The 19,818-nt window shown below is 37.1% G+C and overlaps 1 protein-coding gene across 1 annotated transcript in view; it reads right to left on the bottom strand.

Moving 5' to 3' along the window:
- Positions 1-19,818, bottom strand: part of DARS1 (aspartyl-tRNA synthetase 1) — a 37,854-nt gene that overhangs the window by 5,911 nt on the left and 12,125 nt on the right. Inside the window, exons 5-9 of the mRNA XM_042041601.1 lie at positions 12,178-12,280; positions 10,835-10,915; positions 10,326-10,385; positions 2,414-2,525; positions 511-645 (exon numbers count right to left, since the gene is read on the bottom strand). Coding sequence (XP_041897535.1) covers positions 511-645; positions 2,414-2,525; positions 10,326-10,385; positions 10,835-10,915; positions 12,178-12,280 — 491 coding nt within the window. The remainder of the gene's footprint in view (positions 1-510; positions 646-2,413; positions 2,526-10,325; positions 10,386-10,834; positions 10,916-12,177; positions 12,281-19,818) is intronic.

Here is a 19,818-nt window from a genome sequence, read left to right as displayed (position 1 = left end):
GAGTCTAATATAAACACGTCTTCCCATAAACCATGACTCATCTGTTAGTGATTACCAAGAAATTTAAGATCTTCTGAATTACTTGGAAATTTTTTTTTTGTTTTATACACTGTTATTTACTTGTTTTCCAGCATTTAGAGGCTATGTATCTTTAAACCATTTGAGGTCTTCGAAGAAAACCTGTTGTATTGCCACCTAAAGAGGCTATGTCCTATCAGCTTCTCAGAAAGAGCATGGGACTAGAAATCATTCATTTTTTTTATTATTAACTAACAGCCCAGTTAAAAGTAAGCTTGTTCTAAGTAATGTTGTTTGGTACATGTACAGCAACTTCTCTGTCAACTTTACTGTCATCAGTTGGCTCAGCTGAAATTTGTGTTTGGCAAGTAAAACTACACCAAGTGAAACCATTCAGAGCTTTAGTGTGTGTGTGTTATCTTACTTGTACCACAGCTGCTAAAAGCCACCAGGGCACACTTCACACATCACATAAAGCAAAGCTTTTCTTACCTGGCCCAACGCAGAAAACCTTTTCAAAGTCAGCACATATACACATCTGCTTGTACAGCTGTGGGGACTGAGCCAGGTAGGCACTGGTTTTGAAGTAAGATACAGTAAAAACATTGGCTCCTCCTTCACTGGCAGCTGGAAAGCAAGTGCTTTAATAAGGAATTATTGAAATAAAATTAAACAATTATTAAAATAAACGTGTAAAAAATAAAACAGAGGTAGAATGATAGATTATTGGTCTTACATTTAAAGATCAGAAAGAGATTTTTCTTCAAAGCATATTAGAGGAAAACGATATATTTGCATCCATCTACTCATGCCAACGTAAATTTTGCAGCTCAGGACAGTCACACCTTGCAAATCTGCAAATTTAGTTGGGGTAGTTTAAAACGTTACTGTTCCAGCTGACCTTCACCTTAGAGTGAGAACAGCAGAGAATACATGTCTGTATCAACACATCTACCAGCACCCCCATATTTTTGTGGAAACCAGTCTCTGCCAGCTGCTCAGGCTGCCAGGGGTTCACTGCAGAGCTTAAGATCAAAGTGCATATCCTGTTTCGCCAGGACCATCCTCTCTAACTGAAGGCATAAATATCTCTCACAGCCAATACCAGCCTTACAAGAGGGCATGAGCCAAAGCCATAAAGCTTCTTCTCAGTTTGAGGCAATTTTCACAGACAGCTACAGGAACAAGGATCACATGCATTTGTATTCCTTACTGCAAAGCACCTACCAAAACTGCACCACTTTACCTTGCCAGTTCCCAGCGTGTGACATGACAGGTGCAGTGGCCTAACATAGGTAACTTTTAAACCCTCCAATCTTAAAACAGTTATGATGTTTAAATTGTAAGTTTGATAAGGATTGCATTGACTTAACTTAGCTGATTTTACAAAATATGGTCTCATCCAACCTTTGATGATTGAAAGCTTGCTTGCTTTCAAAGGCAAACTGCACACTTCCTCAAAGGTCCTACATACATAAACTACTTGGGAGCCTTTTAGTACTTCATACTGTATAACTGTCTCCATAGGAAAAAGTCATCCAATCTTCTAGTTCAATGACAATTTTCATGTTGAAAGAATAGTTGCTTACATGCATTTTGTAAAAAAGCTCATTTTTTATCTCAATCAAGAGCTGCCTTCCAAAATATAAATACAGAAGCATTAAATTCAGTAAGCAAAATGTGTGCACTTTATAAATGTACAAACAATAACACAATAACACAAATGTTCTGCTCTAATTTTCCATGTATCTTAGTGGCATCAATAAAACCTCAAAGAGCACCAATAATATAGAAGAAAAACCCCCATCAGTAAATCAAGGCATTGGACTTTTGAAAACAATACAGCAAACCAAAAGAACTAGAAGCAAAATCTACATTTCCAGACTTTAAGGCTGAAGCTGTTATTCCACACTTTCAAAAAGAAAAAGGTCTACCACCTTGTATTTTGCCACATTCTCATTGCTAAAGAAGTGACAAATTGTGCCATATAATGGCATCATATTTTATACCATGTTTTTTGCTACATCTTTATGATGGAATCTGCTTTTAATCTAAATTAGAGTGGTATTTTTTTATACTGAGAATGGAAAAGGCAGTGCTCAACACTGAGAACACTGACTGGAAGAATAATGCATGTGATCAGGATTAAACAATTAATTGCCAATTACATAAATCAGGTATATATAGTATTTTTCTTGCCATTCTTTTAACAGCCCAAGTCAGGAGAAGAGTAAAGAACAACTCAACACCTGCTAGAAGTTTGCTACATTACATCTAAGATAGAAAGAAAACTTTATGTTTTTTAAATAAAAACTTACTACATTTTTGTCAGATAGGTACACTGAGCAACTGGAAAAGAAGCACACCTGTAGCAGCTGGATCACATATACAATACCTGAAATGATTTTGGGAGTCTGAATTTCCACAAATCCCTTGCGAATAAGAGTTTCTCGGAAAAGCTGACAAATACCAGACTGAAGGCAGAAGACTGCCTGACTAGTGGAGGTCTATAAGAAGAAGATAAAATAATGAATCCTAAGTTAGTTTTTCCTGACTCTATTACTTCTTTTGAACAGCTGGAAGGATGAATCTCTTCCCTCAGGAATACCTGATTACTGTATCTGCCTAAACAGCAAAAAGTCCAAATCACTAATTGTTTATTACACAGAAGGAAACAGCAAAGGAAACCAAAGAAATTATTAATTTCAATTTATAGCATATTCAGTTACAAACGAGGCACTATGGTCAATTCTACATTTTAAAAAAATAACTGATTTATGAGATGTGCTTCTGCAAATAAAGGTTTTATAGTAAGAAATTGAATAAAAGCACTAAATCTATTAAAAAGCTTTCAGCACACTAAACTAGAACAGCTGCAGAATACACAGTGCATGATAAAAGCAAAGCCATTAATAACTTACGTAAGGCAGAAATGTCTGTCTGTTAAAGGCTACCAAATGCAACATTTTTCATGTAAAAACACAGCCACATGTTAACCACGTACAACACTGCCACAAAAACATCCAAACCCCAAGGTTTGAACTCCCAACATTTAAGCAGCCCACATAACACCTGTTGATATGAACTGCAGTTCTTTTTTTCACGTTACTTTAAAAGTACATTTAGCTGAAAACAGAAGCAGATTTAGCTGAATCGATCATTTTGTTTATGCATGTGACACAATTGAGCTGCTACACTAAACGTTCCTGAACACTTCTGGCATGAAGAATAAACAACCACCTTAGTGACTGCTGCAAAGACTGCAAGGCATCAGCTCTGAACCCATATCTGATTTTGTGCTTTTCAGCATCTCAAACGTGACAGTGAGTAACCTAAAAGGGTACAAAAAGACCAACGAGTTCCTGCAAACGACCAAGAGAACAGCTCTTTACGACAACCTGCGTCACAGCACTGTTTACTTCTCTTTCACCCAGCTTTTCAGTTAGGGTAAGAAAGGCTTTGTGGGCTTTTTCACATGACTCCTACCAAACCACAAAACAAAAAACCCCCAACCAAAACAAATTATATAAGCAGCCAAATTTAGACAGACTGTCAGTAGAAACGCTGAAATAAAGCCACATCCATCATCTCTGCAAGATAAAGATATCCCTTCACCAACAAACCCAAAGAGAAAACTGCAATAATACTGCAGATCTGTAGCTGTTTGGAGTTATTTGCCATTTTAGCTGACCAATGAAATATTTCAGGCATGTAAGTGGTTGAGACTAGTAAATAATAGCAGTTCTCACTGTCTGATAAACCACATGTCTGATAGACCACAGCCGCTACTCCAAATGTTCAAAATGAAGGAAATGAGGTTTTGAGCAACAGTTACAAAAGTACCCTAAAAGTTTTTCACCTTTTCACTTTTTCCACATTGGTCTCCCAGAATCAGACCTATGGCAAGACTGCCTGAGTTACAGGCAAAATTTGGTAGTGTTACATCCAAGTACCAGGATGATTCAAAGGGATTTTTTTTCTTAACCATCTCCTACTTGAAAGGTGAAAGAGTTGACAACTTTAACAGTCACATTTGAGTTTCCCAATAAAGTTTTTGATGAACTAGACACATCTAAAATTGCTGAGAGAAGATGCGTAACATTTACATAAAGCAGGATAGAAACAGTGCCTCTTCTACATTTGGTGTGAACCAACAGTAGTTTCATGCCAGAGCAGGTGAGAACACAGTCCTAAGTCAAACAGTCCCAGGAAAAAGAAAACTGGTTGCTAAACCCGGTCTGAAAGCAATTACATGGTCTGACCTAAAACTGCGCAAGAAACACAGCCAGTCAACACCTGACACAGCTCTCCAGTAACAAAGGATCATCAGGCAGCAACTCCTCCTGTCCTTTGTGAGGATGCAGGGCAAGGACTCTGTCTTCCTAAGCCATCTATAATGATAAATTATGCTTAGAAACAGCATTTATGAAACCAGCCAAATTCACAGAACTGGAGACTGAAGCTTTTATTTAACTACAGCCCAAGAACAAGCTGCAATTCTCCATACCTCAAATTAGATCTGACAAGACCACTCTTCTTTCACCAAAGGTGGCTGAGTTTCAGTGTCCATTCATTCAGAGACTGCCAACATGGATAACTGTTGGAATCTGTGATACTGCAGCCCCCTTGTAAGAATTAAACAGACCACCAAGACATCTGAGATAAGCTCCTAAAGAACTGCATCTGACAATGTGCAATGGAGTTGTATCAATGGCCTCAAAAGTTTTACGTGCCACTACAGTTTCCAAGTATTTTAAAAATGGAGAAAAAACTTTTCAGATATAGTAACATTCTTTGCACTGGTGTGATGTTCAGAACACAAAGAGAACAAATTAATTTGAAGAAAATAATTCAGTAACTGAGATGCTGGTATATATAGCAGCATGTTTGGTACAATGGTAAGTAACACAGTCACAAATTGAGCTTCCACACTTAGGTAAAATACAGCAAACTAAAGATAGAGACAGCTGCCAAAATTAATTGAGTTTTACCTTTGTCTTAAAAAAAGATTTTGACATGGCATTCTTTTTGTGTAGTGTTTACTCCAATATGAACCCTTCCACATACATATTGACAAACTATCTTACCTGAGACTATGGCAAAGATAGTTAATATTCCTTCAAGAGTTAAGGAGAAACAGAAACAAACTTATGAGACTTAAATGCCATTGCCATTAACAATGTTAATGTTTTAACTCAGTCTGCAAAATTAATTTTACAGAAAAACTCATTATTTTCAATAATCACCTTTGTTACAGACAACAGAAGAAAAGTCTGGAGAACAATGCTGAAGTACAAGTTTCAGTCATAACCTAACTCTAATTTCACCTGTGTGTTTATTATTCAGATGCCACAAAGGAAGATATTAATGATAAAACTGAGCACTGTAAGATTATAAAAACAATTATAATTTTTCATTTGGCACAAGATGCAGTGTCAGAACAACAGGCACGTGTGCTACCAAATGTGTTTCAGTGGAATTGAGGGCAGTTCAAACCACCGTGATTGTATCTCAGAGAGGTGAGACCGACGCAGAGATATGAGGAGTTATGAACGTTCTCTTTACTCTCACATTAGCTGGAGGATTTGTTCTGCTCTCCCCTCATTTTTGCTTTCCTGTTTGCCTGCTGCAGCTACCTATCTTCCACCAGGAGCAACCACTAAATACATAATTGGCTAAATAATGTAATCTATATTCTTTTAAGTAACATACATTAAATAATGTAACTAATTTTGCAATTCCTCTACTATATATAGGACAAATGAAGGTTTTGCTAGAAAATAGAATTTCTGTTAAATAACATTTTTTTAACCCCAAAGTGACTGAAGTCAGCTTTTATTCAAATTTCAATATTACTTACAGTATAAGAATATATGAACACGGAGTTTGTTGTCTAAATGACTGGGACTGTGTATGTACTCACTGCCAAATCACTTCCCACAAGAAAATAAATTGTACATTTGCTTGTTCATTACCGCTTGGAACCAGTCAGGAAAAACACAGTTTTTGCAATGAGGAAATTGAATCCAACACAATGAAATCAAGCTTGAAGTAATCAAGTATTTGGAAAAAAAGTGCATTAAGATCAGTGTACAGCTGGATTATCACGTAACACAGTCTGACATCCATAAACTACTAAAAATACAGTTTAATGTTAATGCTCTACCCTGAGCAGTATAAACAGAATAATATTGACCCTAAAATGGCTTTGCTTTGGTCTCAATGAGCTGGGCATTAGCAGACAGAACTGCAGCAACAGGACTGCAAACGGCATATAATTCAAGTCACATTTGGACAGATACCATTAAGATAAAAGTCCTGCTGAACATAAAAAATAAGCCAGAGCAAGGACATCAGTCAGGTCCATTGTAAACCTGGGTGAATCTGAATGGATTTTTTCTTCAGACTTTTTCAAAGACAATCTGAGAAGTAAAACCCAAGAATTAGTGTTTCTTTCACTGGTCGTTTCTTCATGGTTTATTTTAAACAATGTAAAACTTGATAAACCTGAACCAGTATTTCAAAGAAGCAAACTACAAAAATCAGTGTTTCACAGGTCTTTTCTTCACTGCTTTTCATCTACCACAGAACTTCACGAAATAACAGTTTCTGCAGGTCTTTTTACAGACATGGGAAGTCTACACACCACCGAATACTTCAGTGAAACTCAAGAACAGCAGAAAAGTAGAGATTTAAAAACAGAATCAGGGTTCTATTTTGCCCTTTTAAACTGTTTTGGTAATTTAATGGTAAATCAAACATCTCTACGATCAAGTGGTTTGACTTTAATTAAGCCATCGTGAAAAACAGATACTTAGGTCAACAGTGGTTTCCTCACAGTCACCTGTGGTTATGTGAAAGAAAATCTAGTCCACACAAGGACTTTTCTTTCTTCTTACCAGCTCTCTTTTCTCTAAAACACCAACTTTTCTACTCCAAGTGTGCGATCTGTATTTTATGAGTTAACCCACCAAGAACAAGTTCATTCTTCCCCAGCAATCATTCTTTGGAAATGATTTTCAAAACCCCTCAGCCCTAAATAAACACCATTTTCTCTCCATACATCACAATAACAACTACAGCAGTAGCTTGGCATCTTGGCATTTAAGTACTTCCCATACCTAACCTTAAAAAACCCCGAACTACCAGACACTTCTGAGAGATCTTTCTCAGCAAACAAAATGCAAGACTGTTAATAATTCACTGCAATACTCAGTCTACTTTCACATGTACACAAGAGTGGAAGTCTTGCAATCTTTGCAACATACTTTGCATCTTTCATCTCCACTAATGTAATTTCCTTATTATTAATTACACTCCTTGTATTGCATCACAATCAAACCTTCCTTGGTATACATCATAGCTGGGTGGAGTGATGCTATTTTCAGAAATCCAGCTTTTTTCATTCATGTAATAACTGAGTTTCACAGCTCCACTTTATCATGACTTGGCCCCATCCAATTAACTCCTTCGTTAATAACTACTTAAAATTAGCTAATTACTTAACTACTTTACATACTGCATTTATGGACAAAAATAATTCTAGTTGCATACAAAGGACTTTTTTTAGTCTGAGCCTAACCAAGATCTGTGCGTTTAGTTTGTTAAATCTTTCTCAAAATAACAGTGTCCCTATTTTTGATGTTCAGTGACCTCCTTCTTCCTTAAAAAACTGGGGCACTGAGGAAACCAGAACTAGATGATACTTTTATCTGTGGCTGGACTCCCTCCCACACTAGTAGGAACAGATCATCACATCATCTGTTAGAACTATTCCGTTAAAATTTCTTCCCTGTTGCCTGTGACTTGGTTTTCCTAGAAGGAACAGCTATGGGAACAATGGTTTCAGGTAACACGTCATGTTTTCCAATCCTCCTTAGGACATGCCTCCTTATGCTGTGCATTTGAAACACTAAAGGCTCTTTGAAGCCCCATTTGTACTCCAGTAGCTTCAGTCTACGGAACCAAATCACTGAAAATCCATTACTACTATCTCAGTTTCTTTGTATTCCTACTCTTGTGATTCCATTACATACAATGCTTAGGATATATACATATATATATGTGTATATTTACATGCACATGTTCTCACTGAAATTTCCCCTTTCTTCACTAAATACCTTTTCTGCTTATTCAGCACTCCCTTTAAAAAACAGATTAAAATAACACATATTTAGAATCTGCTTTTGTTCTGAAACAAATAATGAAAGGTGCAACAGAAAAGACAGACAGAAATGTGACAAAGTCTGAGACAGGAACTCTTCCTGTGCAGAGGAGGAAGGCAAGACAGATACCCAAGCCTGACCACAGGCAAGTTGTGGCCAGATCACACCCAGCCACAGGTGTACGCACAGGATGAAGTACTGAGATCTGGCATTTCATCCTTCCACCAATTCCATCAAAAGCTAACCTGAATTCCTGTTCAGCATGACACAGCTGTTTAGCACCACACTGCAGCAGCTGTTGGAACTAAGGAGAAAAACAGTTCCTTAACACAGAGTTAAGGTTCAGAGCTCAAAACAAGGTGCTAGACATTGCTGAAGAAATGATGTCCCAACAATGGTTGGGACACACCAGTTAGAAGAGGTTACAGCAACATCCACTTAGGTCACCAGCTGCACCCTCCAGGCAGAATACTGACAACTAATGCCCTGTTGCTGTACTGACAAAGATATTTCAGGAGTATTGGTAGGGTCATGCCAGACTACTGGATGTGTACAGGGACAGAAGAACTTTAGTCCAGCCCTTTCCATTCCATCTCTTGTGTTTATTCTAGCATGAGTCTTCCTTCTTTTTCCATTACTATTTACCTTCTTAGGCTTTGCCCTGCAGATACCCGCAACTACATTACAGCCAAGGATACCTCCAAGCCATTTTCACCCAGTATTTTTAAATGTTATTTCCCTTTGTATAATTTCTCTGATCTCTTTGGGGCTCATGGCTCCTTCCAGTTTATTATACAGGTGTTTCTTCAATTTAATGGATTTTCTTAGGTTTCTCTGGAGTGCTGCTGGTTATTTTTATTCATCACCAGATGTTCAAATAAAGCTTGCACTTCAAGCATCCCACCTTTCTCCCTTCAATTCAGTACACTGCCTTAGCACTACATAAGATGATGATCCTTCAAATGATTTTCACTTTCAATCATTAGTATAGAATTCTTTTCATTAACAGCTTAATTTAAGACAGATGAAGAGACCAATATGATGAGATACTGAGTATCCTCAAAGGTAATCACAAACTGAAGTTACTCAGTATGGTACATAAGGTCAAGTGAAGAGCAATTAATTTTGGTACAAGTAAAACAATTGGCACAAGTAGTTTTAGTTGCTGAAACATGGAGATCAGATGTTGAAATGCGTTAAATATCTCAGTGCCAGAACCTTTCCAAATTTTCCAATAAATGACTTTTTTGTTTCATTTCTCAGGTGCAAAGATTGATTTACTGCCAAACTGCCATTATAAAGAACTAGAAGGCAGTACTAGGTATCAAGAAAAAGAAAAAAAAAGAGCTAAGCACAGTCTTCAGTCAATGTTGACTAAAACTTTATTGTGGAGAGCCTGAAATGGCTAAAAAGCCTGGGAAAAGGCCAGGATGCCTCAAGTCAGTAATGGTTAGTTACTTACACACTTAAGTGTTAGCTGCTGTTTCATTAAAAAAGAATCAAAGTTCTGTAAGTAATTTAGTAGACAGTATTTTGCTGCTGATCAGAAATGGTAAATATTTGGGAGGTCTGTGAAGGTCACAGAAGGCTGGGTCTCTATGACCTGGATAAAGAAAGGTGTTTCATGTAAAAAAAAAGGAAAATACATGACTGCTGTGGAAGAAACAAAGAGAATGAGATTGGTATCATGGTCTGGTACAATTTCTCTGTCAAGACATGCATTAGAGCACCTCAACTGCCCATTAGAACTCAGAACTTCCATCTTATACTTCAAAACCAAGCTCTTTACAGGCTTTGGATAACAAAAACTACATCTGAGAAAAAACGTCTCTAAATTGTCCCTATTCAGTCACCTTTGACTTTTGCAGATAAAAGCCTGGATGTACATGGCCACATGTCAAATCATCAGTGTTTGCCTACGAACTACCAATATATGCTCTTTAATTAATGTCAGCAAAGGCGAACATTTAGGATTCAAAAATCCTGTGCTTTCATAATACCACGCAAAACCACAAAACATGTTTATTTTTCTTCTGGCCAACAATACAATTCCATGAAATCCATGACTTCTGTTGTTTCATGGATTAGAAATATGAAGAATAAACACTTGAAGCCAAGCCTGCAACACTGCATGTTCCTTACCCTCAGATCAATGATTCTGTTGTCCAGTCTTGTATCTTGGTTTACAGTAGCTCTTCCATCCTGTGCAAAAGCACATGGTGAATACACATACATCCAAAAAATAAACAAAACCAAAACTTCAACAAAACAAAAACCACCCTCTGGCTAAAAACCAAAGGTTAATTCTGTGTTCAGCAGAACTTCTATATCATTCTAGAGAGAACATACAGCAAACTGGCAGCATAGCGAAGTTTAAGGTGTAACTTCCCCCACAGGTCAGAGGCAGAACCCAACTATGAGGATGCAGCAGACACACACAAGACTGGAAAGTCTCTGGTTTTGACCTTCTACTGCAGTTCAGCAGACATCAAAGCTATAGAGATGTTGAACACGCTTCTGGATACACAAAGGAAGTAAAATGCAAGCCTAACAAACCCCCAGAATCACCGCATTAAGGAAATTGCCTGGCTTTCGTGCTTTTGTTCAGCTACAAAGACAATAAAAAGCATTTGAGGATGCAAAGTTTTCACCTCCTCTCCTTCCACTTCTGGTCGAACAGCATCATCCAGCTGTAAGGGCAGTCGGGGTTCAGCTGAGCTGATCACATAGATCTGAAATTGAGAAAGAACAGAAATAGCATGGGGCTCTGCTCAAAAGGAGGTGTGATTTACAAAAGGGTATTTCTAGCAGAGACTTGAAACAGTGTTTGCATAGGCTGCTCGCTCTAAGGCTGTGATTTTATTCCAGTACTTGAGATAGACACATGGTGCATTCTCCTGACAATACTGAAGTGCTTAGTTCTTGCTTTCCCTTTGAAAGATTTAAAGTATATTTTTTTTTCTACTGGGAAGCACCAAATTGAGCAAGTTCAATCAAGCCTGAGGGACAAGCCTTTTGAATGCCAGCTCCGAATATACCAAATTTCACTGAGTTTTAGGTTCTGGTTCCAGCAAGATCATCCTGTTCTTCTCCTTGTTAATGTATTATTTACTTATCATCTGAATATAGCTGAAAGAGCTGTTTCAGATTCAAAAATTTATGAGATACCTAAAATACAATCAGAGAATGAAAACCACCTTGCTGTGCCTTACGGTCTAATATTGCTCATAGAGCAGCAGTGAATTTGATGTTCTTTCAGAAAAATCAAGCATAGGATAATCTGCACACATACTTAAAAAATGTTTCTTCAAAATCTGCAGGTTTTCCCCAATGCTGTTAGCTAAAATTTATCTCACTGCCATAATAGCCATTGTGCTCTCCTCCTGAGGCGACGGGGTTTCAGCTGTATTGTAAGCATACAGTTTAGTCAAAAACCTTTACAAAAAAAAGGATATTACATAAAGGTTTAAATATGCTTTCTATTTAAACAAATTATAAAGTTACACTTCCTCCATCCCTACAGCACAAGCTCCAGGAACTTTAGATTTCAAAAGCTTCCATGTAAGCCAGTGAGAGTTTATTTCTGTGAGAATTATGTATTCCAGTCCATTGTATTGAGGGGAAGATTGTAACTCTGATAAAGAAGAAACTTCTGACTTGCACTTAAAAAGCAGCACATTTTATTCCAGTATCTGCTGCAGTTAAGAATCAAAAACTAGAATTACAAGCTTTCCTAGCCAAATTGTTCTAGTGAGATACTTTATTTTCGTAATTCAAATGGCAGATAAAAATAGGAAAAGACAAACTCCAAGTATCTTAAAACCAGACGTGTTTAATTTTTACATATGATATGCTGAAATTTGTAGTTTAAAGCAGTTTATTTCTCTGGCATGGGATTCCTTACTGACAAAGTTCATATGTGTAGACAGACAGACAGTCTAAACAGATAATCTATCAAACAATTAACCAGTGCTCCATTTGCTCAGAAATTTACCCTTTGAACATGAAGCTCAACGTCTTGCTGAGTACAACTTCCGATTTTCTGATATGCTTTCCTCACAACGCCTTCTATGTCCACAATGCTCTCTTTGGTGATGCTAGCAATAAAGAGAGGGCAGAAAGCTCAGTAAGTTCCATTGCACACTGCAGCACATCACACTGAGCACCAGGACATTCATCTACTGTATGGACTGCTGAACAACAGAACAGAGCTAAGGATCTGGAGTTACTTTTAAATCTAATAACTGAATAATGAAGGAGTTTGCTAAAATATCCCCAGCCACAATAAATTCAAACTGGGATGGAAAACTTGTGAGGGAAAGAATTATGATTAAGTTCAGTGCTTGCCCATTCTCTGTGTGTGTCTGTGTTTATACAAAAACTGACAAGTGACAGAGCCCTTTTTGTAGGCCACAGACACTCTTCCATGTGTCAGCTGATGCAATTATCTGCAAGATGTGTCTTCACCAGCACAACAACAAACTGAAGGGAAGGCCTAGAACTGAAGGGGAAAATCAAAACTGATTCGGCTTGTTTAAACTACATGACTTGTTACTGAAAGATGCAAGATGCTCCAAAGTCATTTCTCTGTGACAGGGGACATCCTAATTGCTCTCCACTAACAGTCACTAATAGTACATTAAAACACCACACACCATCCTGAAAGTCTTCCAAATATTTGATATAAAGTATGTGTGCTATAAGCAAACAGTAACAAAAGGCCCAAGAGTCAGAGCTGAGAAAAGAATTTGGATGAGCAGTTTTTATTTACGCATTTAAGGTACTGGACTTCAAACCAGCACTTTTCTACAGATAATCTCACCCTCACTGGAAATATATTTTCACTCTGTCTCTCTTTTAGCTTACAAGAGGCCAAATATCTAAAAATGTTACTTTTTAGGAAAACTAATGTTCCAACCAATCTTTCACTTGTGAGGCCGCCTTGAGAAAGCTGAAAAGCACTTTCTGTACATCACTTGACCACCTAAGCCCTTAGACAGCAGGAAAGTATCAGGTCCACAATTTAACTGCAAATAATAAGAGGTGAGTGAGGATGTCATCAGACAAGTTAGCCATTGCTGAAACCAGCAAAGCAAAGAGCCATTAACAACCCTCAACTTTAAAAAGCCAGCGCTTTTTTAACCTGGCAGTAAAACTCCTGAAAAATCTGATGATATTCAAGTAACAGTGGAACATTCAAGCATCAAATTCTCAAAACCTAACAGTGGCACTATAAGTAAATTCCAATTAACTAAAAAATAAAAAGCCAAATTTGAGTATTTTAGCCGATTACGCTATGTTTTGATGGTAATATTTTCAGGTGGTAGAACTTATTAGCTGCTCTAAAGTTAATACAGACCAAGGTGCTTCATATGCTTGACTTACTTAACCATTAGGTAATTCCATATACTGCATTAAATTGGTGAACAGTGTGTTCTTCTGGTGCATTTACACTTTAGAAGAGCTACAGTTGCTCAAATCACAACTAAATTTGTACAAAGCAGAGGTTGAGAGCAAGCTTTAAATAAGAATCCACTTAGTTATGGGTGAGCCTCCATCTCCATTATTTTAGCAGAGGCAACAAATATGAGAAAGGATAACTGAAATGACACCAAGTGCTTCCAAGTACGTTCTGTAACAAATGATTCTGTTTAGAAGTCCTTAAAAAGACTGTGGAACCAATACAGCACTTTGGATGCAAGAGAACATGATCATCTATGAGAATATATCATGCTAAACCAGCATTAAGTACAACTAAAAATTCCTTTTGCTTTTCCAATGTGTGAATGTTTAAAAGAATTAAAGTTTTACTCTTATGTGAACTTTTTTCCCCCTAAACAGTTCTCCTCTATCTGTTTTTCCCACTTCCTTTTCCATGTCAACATTTTGGCAAATGTTCAGAAAACACCACTAATGACATGACTAGCAGTGTCTTCACTGAAAATACCAGTTTCTACTCTCCTGAATAAAAGCCCTCTCACTAATAACGGCAAATAATGTTTCAAACTTATCGAAGGAAACTCCTTGCACAGTGAAAAAGAAAATAATAGTTAAATATAAATGTGTTGTATGATGGATTCATAATTAGATTAGTAGACCCGTGAAGAAGAAGTGCTAGCGAAGTCTGTACAGAGCTCTGATCAGAACATGCAAGGAATTCAAGACATGGAAAATGGTATCAGATGAAAAATACAGGAAGAAACTGACTTTTACATCACTGTAACTGCAATATTGCTTTGCAAACTTGCATAACAAATTTAAAACTTCGCACGTAGGATAAAATGAGCTTTCTCTCCATCTCTATGCTGGAGTTGCAAATAAAACATGTTTCTTGATCTGGAACATATTTAAAAATGTAGCATTCCTTAGTCATCACATTTGCCATAATTTTAAGATGTATTTTAACTGAGTTCCTAACTGTGTAGGTCCCCGTAACCAAATATTCAAGTAATTGCCTGGGCACACAAAAGCACTAGGAAGGTTCCCACTGCATGTGACCATCTTTGTATTTATAAACAACCCTCATCTCCTCTAAACTTTCATTTGATAATTAAAAAATGTGCTTTTCCTCATTTAAACTCCACATTTAATCTGGTATGGAAATAAAAGCTTGTGTTTTGAGCTCTGTTTGAATCATGCTCAGCAAGACCTACTGGAAGTGTCTGAAGTGCCTAACACTGCATCAAACATAAACTACAGAAACCTGGAAGGTTCTGCTTTGATCCCAACAGGTAGCTCCTGGGATGTAACTGAAATAGCATTTTCAGTTCAAGTCACAACAAGAAACAAGATGTTTTAACAAAATGCCAGTAACTACAGCAAAACATTCGCCACAGCAGCAGCAATAAGTAATCTGGGTGATTTTTGATAAAATTCCCCTGGGTAACAAAAATCCCCCAAACACCAATAAAAGTGAACAAGTAGCAGAAAAACATGGCAAAGTACCACCATTTCCATTAAGGATAACATTTATACCTGTAATTAATATTACCACAGAGTAGAAACTAAATTAGGATGCATAAGGCATTAAGAAAAGACAGATGACACCTTTACATTGTTTAATCCAAGAAGAAACTATTTTAGTATATAGATTCATAAAATCCAACAATAAAACATTTTCCTGTATAAAAAACTACTTTATGTGTAACATTCAAAAAAATCAACATTATATTTACTGAAGTGTCCACTAGATGCCTTATGTCCCTCTTAATTAGCTGCATGTCTATTAGCCAAGACTTTCTCTTTTAACCACAGGATTGCATTCTTGTAGATTTTATGACAACATCTTTCATCAACACCTTCATGTTGCAAGCTGAACCCTACGCTGGCCTCCCAAAGTGAATCACAATCAACACTTTCTTGGTCAAAAGTCTGAAGAATAGGAAGAAACTTGATTATTTATAGCCTTTAAATAGAAAATGTTTTACTTCTTCTATAGCATCTATACTTATTGTGGTATCTTCTTGTTTTTTTCTTCAACACCTTTCTGTAAGCAGACTGCATAAATTATATTAATACAGTATTAAAAATATTAAATAGTTGTAATAAAACATAATAATCAATGATCCTTTATCTGAATGCCAGTGAAAGTGAAGGCACTGGTTTACTTTCAAAAAATGAGTGCATTTTGTAAGTAATTAAGAACATAAACATTTTATACTCAACAACTGTAATCCTGTCTGCACAAATATAGCAAGTATGCAAGGAGCCCCCTAAAAGGAAATTAACTGACATTGTATACAAGAAAGCCAGGCAAACACCTATTCTTATTCTCTTCATCCTAAAAATATAATGATCAGTTTCCTATACCAACATTCTAACACTTGGTTAAACCCAGATATCTTCTGGGAAAAAAAGAAGCCAAATTGCTTTTAAAGATTTTAAGTAACAAAATCCACAATGTATTTTTAATAATCTTCACAAAAAAACCTACACTTTATTTTCCTTCTAAATTCCCCTAACTTCATCCTCTGTTTATTGCATCCTGTCATACCTTTGTATCTGCAATGTAAAGAACCCCACTGGCAGAAAATCTTCCTGCATAGGCACCATCAGACTGGGATTTAAATTATTTACTAGCTTCTCTAGGAGAGAACAGAGTTTTCTTTAGTCTCACAGAAAGCAGATTTGCCTGACCATGTATCATTTCATCTTGCAACTTCACCATCAACCTTTTCCAATTTGACATGTATTCAGACAGAAAAACAACAAAAGTGGACAAAAAATTCCAGAATTGCCTAAAACCAGGCACATGTTATATTAATGGCATTTTATTCCTCTTTTCCAAAACTCAGAGAACTGCATGGGCTCCTGTCATGTCAGTTATCTATCCCAATCTCACATTTCTCTCTGTACTTTTATATTTTTTAATTCTGAGCACACACAAAATCTGACCAAATGATCACAAAGGCACAAATTCACACTGAAGAACATTGAAGTGATTATTCTAAAAGAATCCTGCTTACTATACACTCCTGAATCCCTATTTACCAGTCCAATTTCTGTGTCACCAGCAAACTTAGGTGCAATTTGACATTTTCTTCCAGTCTTCTGATATAAAAATTAAACAGAAATGTATAAAGAAAATATTCTGCAATATCCAGCAGTTTTCCTGGTATTACCAATTTATCTAGCTAAAGAACTACATATATTTTTCTACATTGTGAATTATTTTCATACAAGTTAATATTTTTTTCCCTCTCCATTTTAATCTCTTTCCTGCATTTTTACTCTCTAGTCTACTATGAAGAGCCATCAAGTTACTTCCTGTGCAAGGGGAAATTTTTTGAGCGGCTAAATTAGAATCTGTTAACCACCTCTCCCAAGTGCTCTATCAGCTCTGGCAGTGGGGTGTCGGGAAAGGCTCAATGCTGATGCAGAAAAGGAGAAAGAAAACCAAAATCAGCCACACCCAATGCTTGATGGAAAAAAGCAGGTTGATAAATTACTACGATAAATTACTAACTGGCACCTCTGCTGTCTAAAAGAGACAATTAACTGTTTCTCTTCTGCAGCATCCCTTGCTGGGCTGTATTTTTTTTTTCTGAAAAAAGACAGAAGAACAGTTCCACAGCTGCCAATCCAGTATCTCAACTGGCTCTGCGCTATGTTTGTTTTGCAAGTTCAACTAGAAACTTTCCAGGGTTAAACTCAAAGAAATTTCTTTATAAGCCTGAGTGAAACCACTATAAAGTATCTTTCACTATAAAGAACTCATATTCTAATGATAATGGAAGTAATTATTCTATGAATGTTGTTGACCACAGAACATTATGAAAGTTCTTGGTTTCCATGTGCCAATATCTACAAGAGGAACTGGTTTGTTTATCATTTATGAAAATCTGTACCAAAAAAATGCTCATTATTTAATCAACTGACATTAAAAATTCAAGATCCAGAATTTCACAAAACATTTTAAAGAAAGTTGTGGACACAGTATGAAAATATGAGAAAATAGCATGTGGAAAATATAGTTTATGCACTATCAGTGAAAACATTTAAAAATTTAATTGAAATTTAAGATATTTAAGTTAAATGTTTTCTTCAATAATGTGTATTTCCTCATTTAACGTGTAGGAAATGAGATGATAAAAAAAGACACTGAGAAAGGCAGGGAAACAGGATAGTTATTTTTAGACATCTAAGCCCAGCCTCATCTGCTAGAAATAACTAGATCATTCCAAAGCAGGTGAAAGGAGGCAGGAAAGTGACTGAGGACAGGCACGTACTGGGACTCTGCTTCAGGTGCTGCTGACACAGTGACCCCACGTGCACTCATGAGCCAGGAACAGCAGCAGCCTCTGAAGGACAAGAGGCAGCTGCAGTGACAACAGCAGACAGAACTGTAGGAGATCAAACACTGGAAAAAGTGAGAGCATGGCAGGATATTAATAAAATAGGTTTGTTGGTGGGAAGGAATCCTGAGAAGATGGCTGCGCTACTGGTATTAAAAAAACCAAAAGCAAACCCCCAAAAGAAAATCCAGAAGGCTGTAACAGAGACAGTTACGCCATTCAGAGAACATGATGATGAGCATGCAAGCATTTCAGAAGCACAAATAATAAGGAAAACACGAATGCTACAAAGCAAGTGAGGCTGAAGTACCAGGATTCAGCTAGCAAATGCTATCCCAAAAAAGAAGCAGAACGAAAATTCAAAACACTATAAATATCATCAGTCTGGCTGTTCTGAGGAATTCAGGTCTGCCTCATCAAGAAAGTGGGGAGATGACAGGGAGTTGGGAAGAACCTAAGGATGAGGTTTCTGCCTGGTTTAACAGGTCACTGCTGCCAGAGAGAAAGGAGCTTTACCCTCTACTCTTTCCAGATATCCTCTTCTACCGTTTACCACTCCTTGTTAGCTCTGGACCTCCATAACCTAATTTAAATCACTAATCTGGCAGAAAACTAATTGAGTAAAAAAAGATCAGTGAATTATAAAAAACCACAGCAGGTTTACAAGTGGCAGTCAGCATATGGAAAAAAAGAGTAAAGATCAACTTCCATCTCATGAACTCCTAACCACTAAGAGATCTACCAATCATGAAGTGTAAGAAATTCAGCTGTGGCGGAAAGAACCATGAAGAAAACTAAAAAAGAGAGATATATTGGAGAGAACTGGAGAATAGAAGAGCGTGCATCACAACTCTGAGAGTTGTTCCACTGTTCTGTAGCACAAGTTTTTTGAGGGAGTACAGGCAGACTGTTGGGAGTTTAGAGGGAGATGAATTAGGGAACAAGTACATTATACACTTAATTCTTTTCAAAGATTCCAAGCGCTGGAGAGTACAAATCATTTCATGAAGAAACAGAACACTTCACTTTGGCTCATAAACACCTGTGAACAGCATGTTTCACACTGGCACTGCCAGCACTGAGCACCGCCAAACAACAAACACTGCTGGTTCTGTTTTCCCGTTGCCTTGAACCCCATAAGCAGAAGCATTATCCCAACCTTCTTAACTTGGCTTCTGGAAGTCTCTACTATAATGAATCCTTCCCCTCCCTGACATATTGAAGGTTGAAGGCTGTAGCACTTTCGCAGCTAATTAGTGGGGGCTCCCTTCCCAGGCATGAGAGTAGTGCCAAGAACTACACAGAAGCAACTCAAGTGCCACATGTTAAACATATTCTGCACCGAATAAACTGCACAGAATTGATCCACATTTCTATTTGTGAACAAGTAGATACACATTATTAAAAGCTCTACTATAAAGCACATTTGTCACACAAGCATATTTATCACAGGACAACCTGAAAGCACAATCTTGGGGCAAGTAGAAGGGAAAGGTAATTCTTTATCTTTAGGAACAAAACAAACCAAATAATTGAATTCAAATTGCTTCAACAAACAGTTTTTCAACTGGCAAGTCTATCACCCCTGCCAAATTTTTTTTAAATTAAAATTAACATTCTAGTGCCAAAAATAAGGTGTAGATAAGTGTAACCCAGTGCACGGAAGCTACTTTTAATTTCTTCAACTCAGTAAGCCACTTGCAATATGGGACTTCTTCACAGCAGTTCTAAGTGTAGAATGTATTACTACACTGTATATGTCTGGTAGAAGAAAAACCCTGAACATGTGCAGACACACACCACCACCACACACCAAATGAAGTGTCCCACTAAGCTCAGCT

This window comes from Corvus kubaryi, unplaced genomic scaffold (genome assembly GCF_017639235.1).
Source record: "Corvus kubaryi isolate FWS band 111438036 unplaced genomic scaffold, C.kubaryi_AGA036_p1.0 37396, whole genome shotgun sequence".
Classification (NCBI taxonomy): Eukaryota; Metazoa; Chordata; class Aves; order Passeriformes; family Corvidae; genus Corvus; species Corvus kubaryi.
Note: the sequence above shows the minus strand (reverse complement) of the source record. Positions and strands in the feature narration are given on the sequence as shown.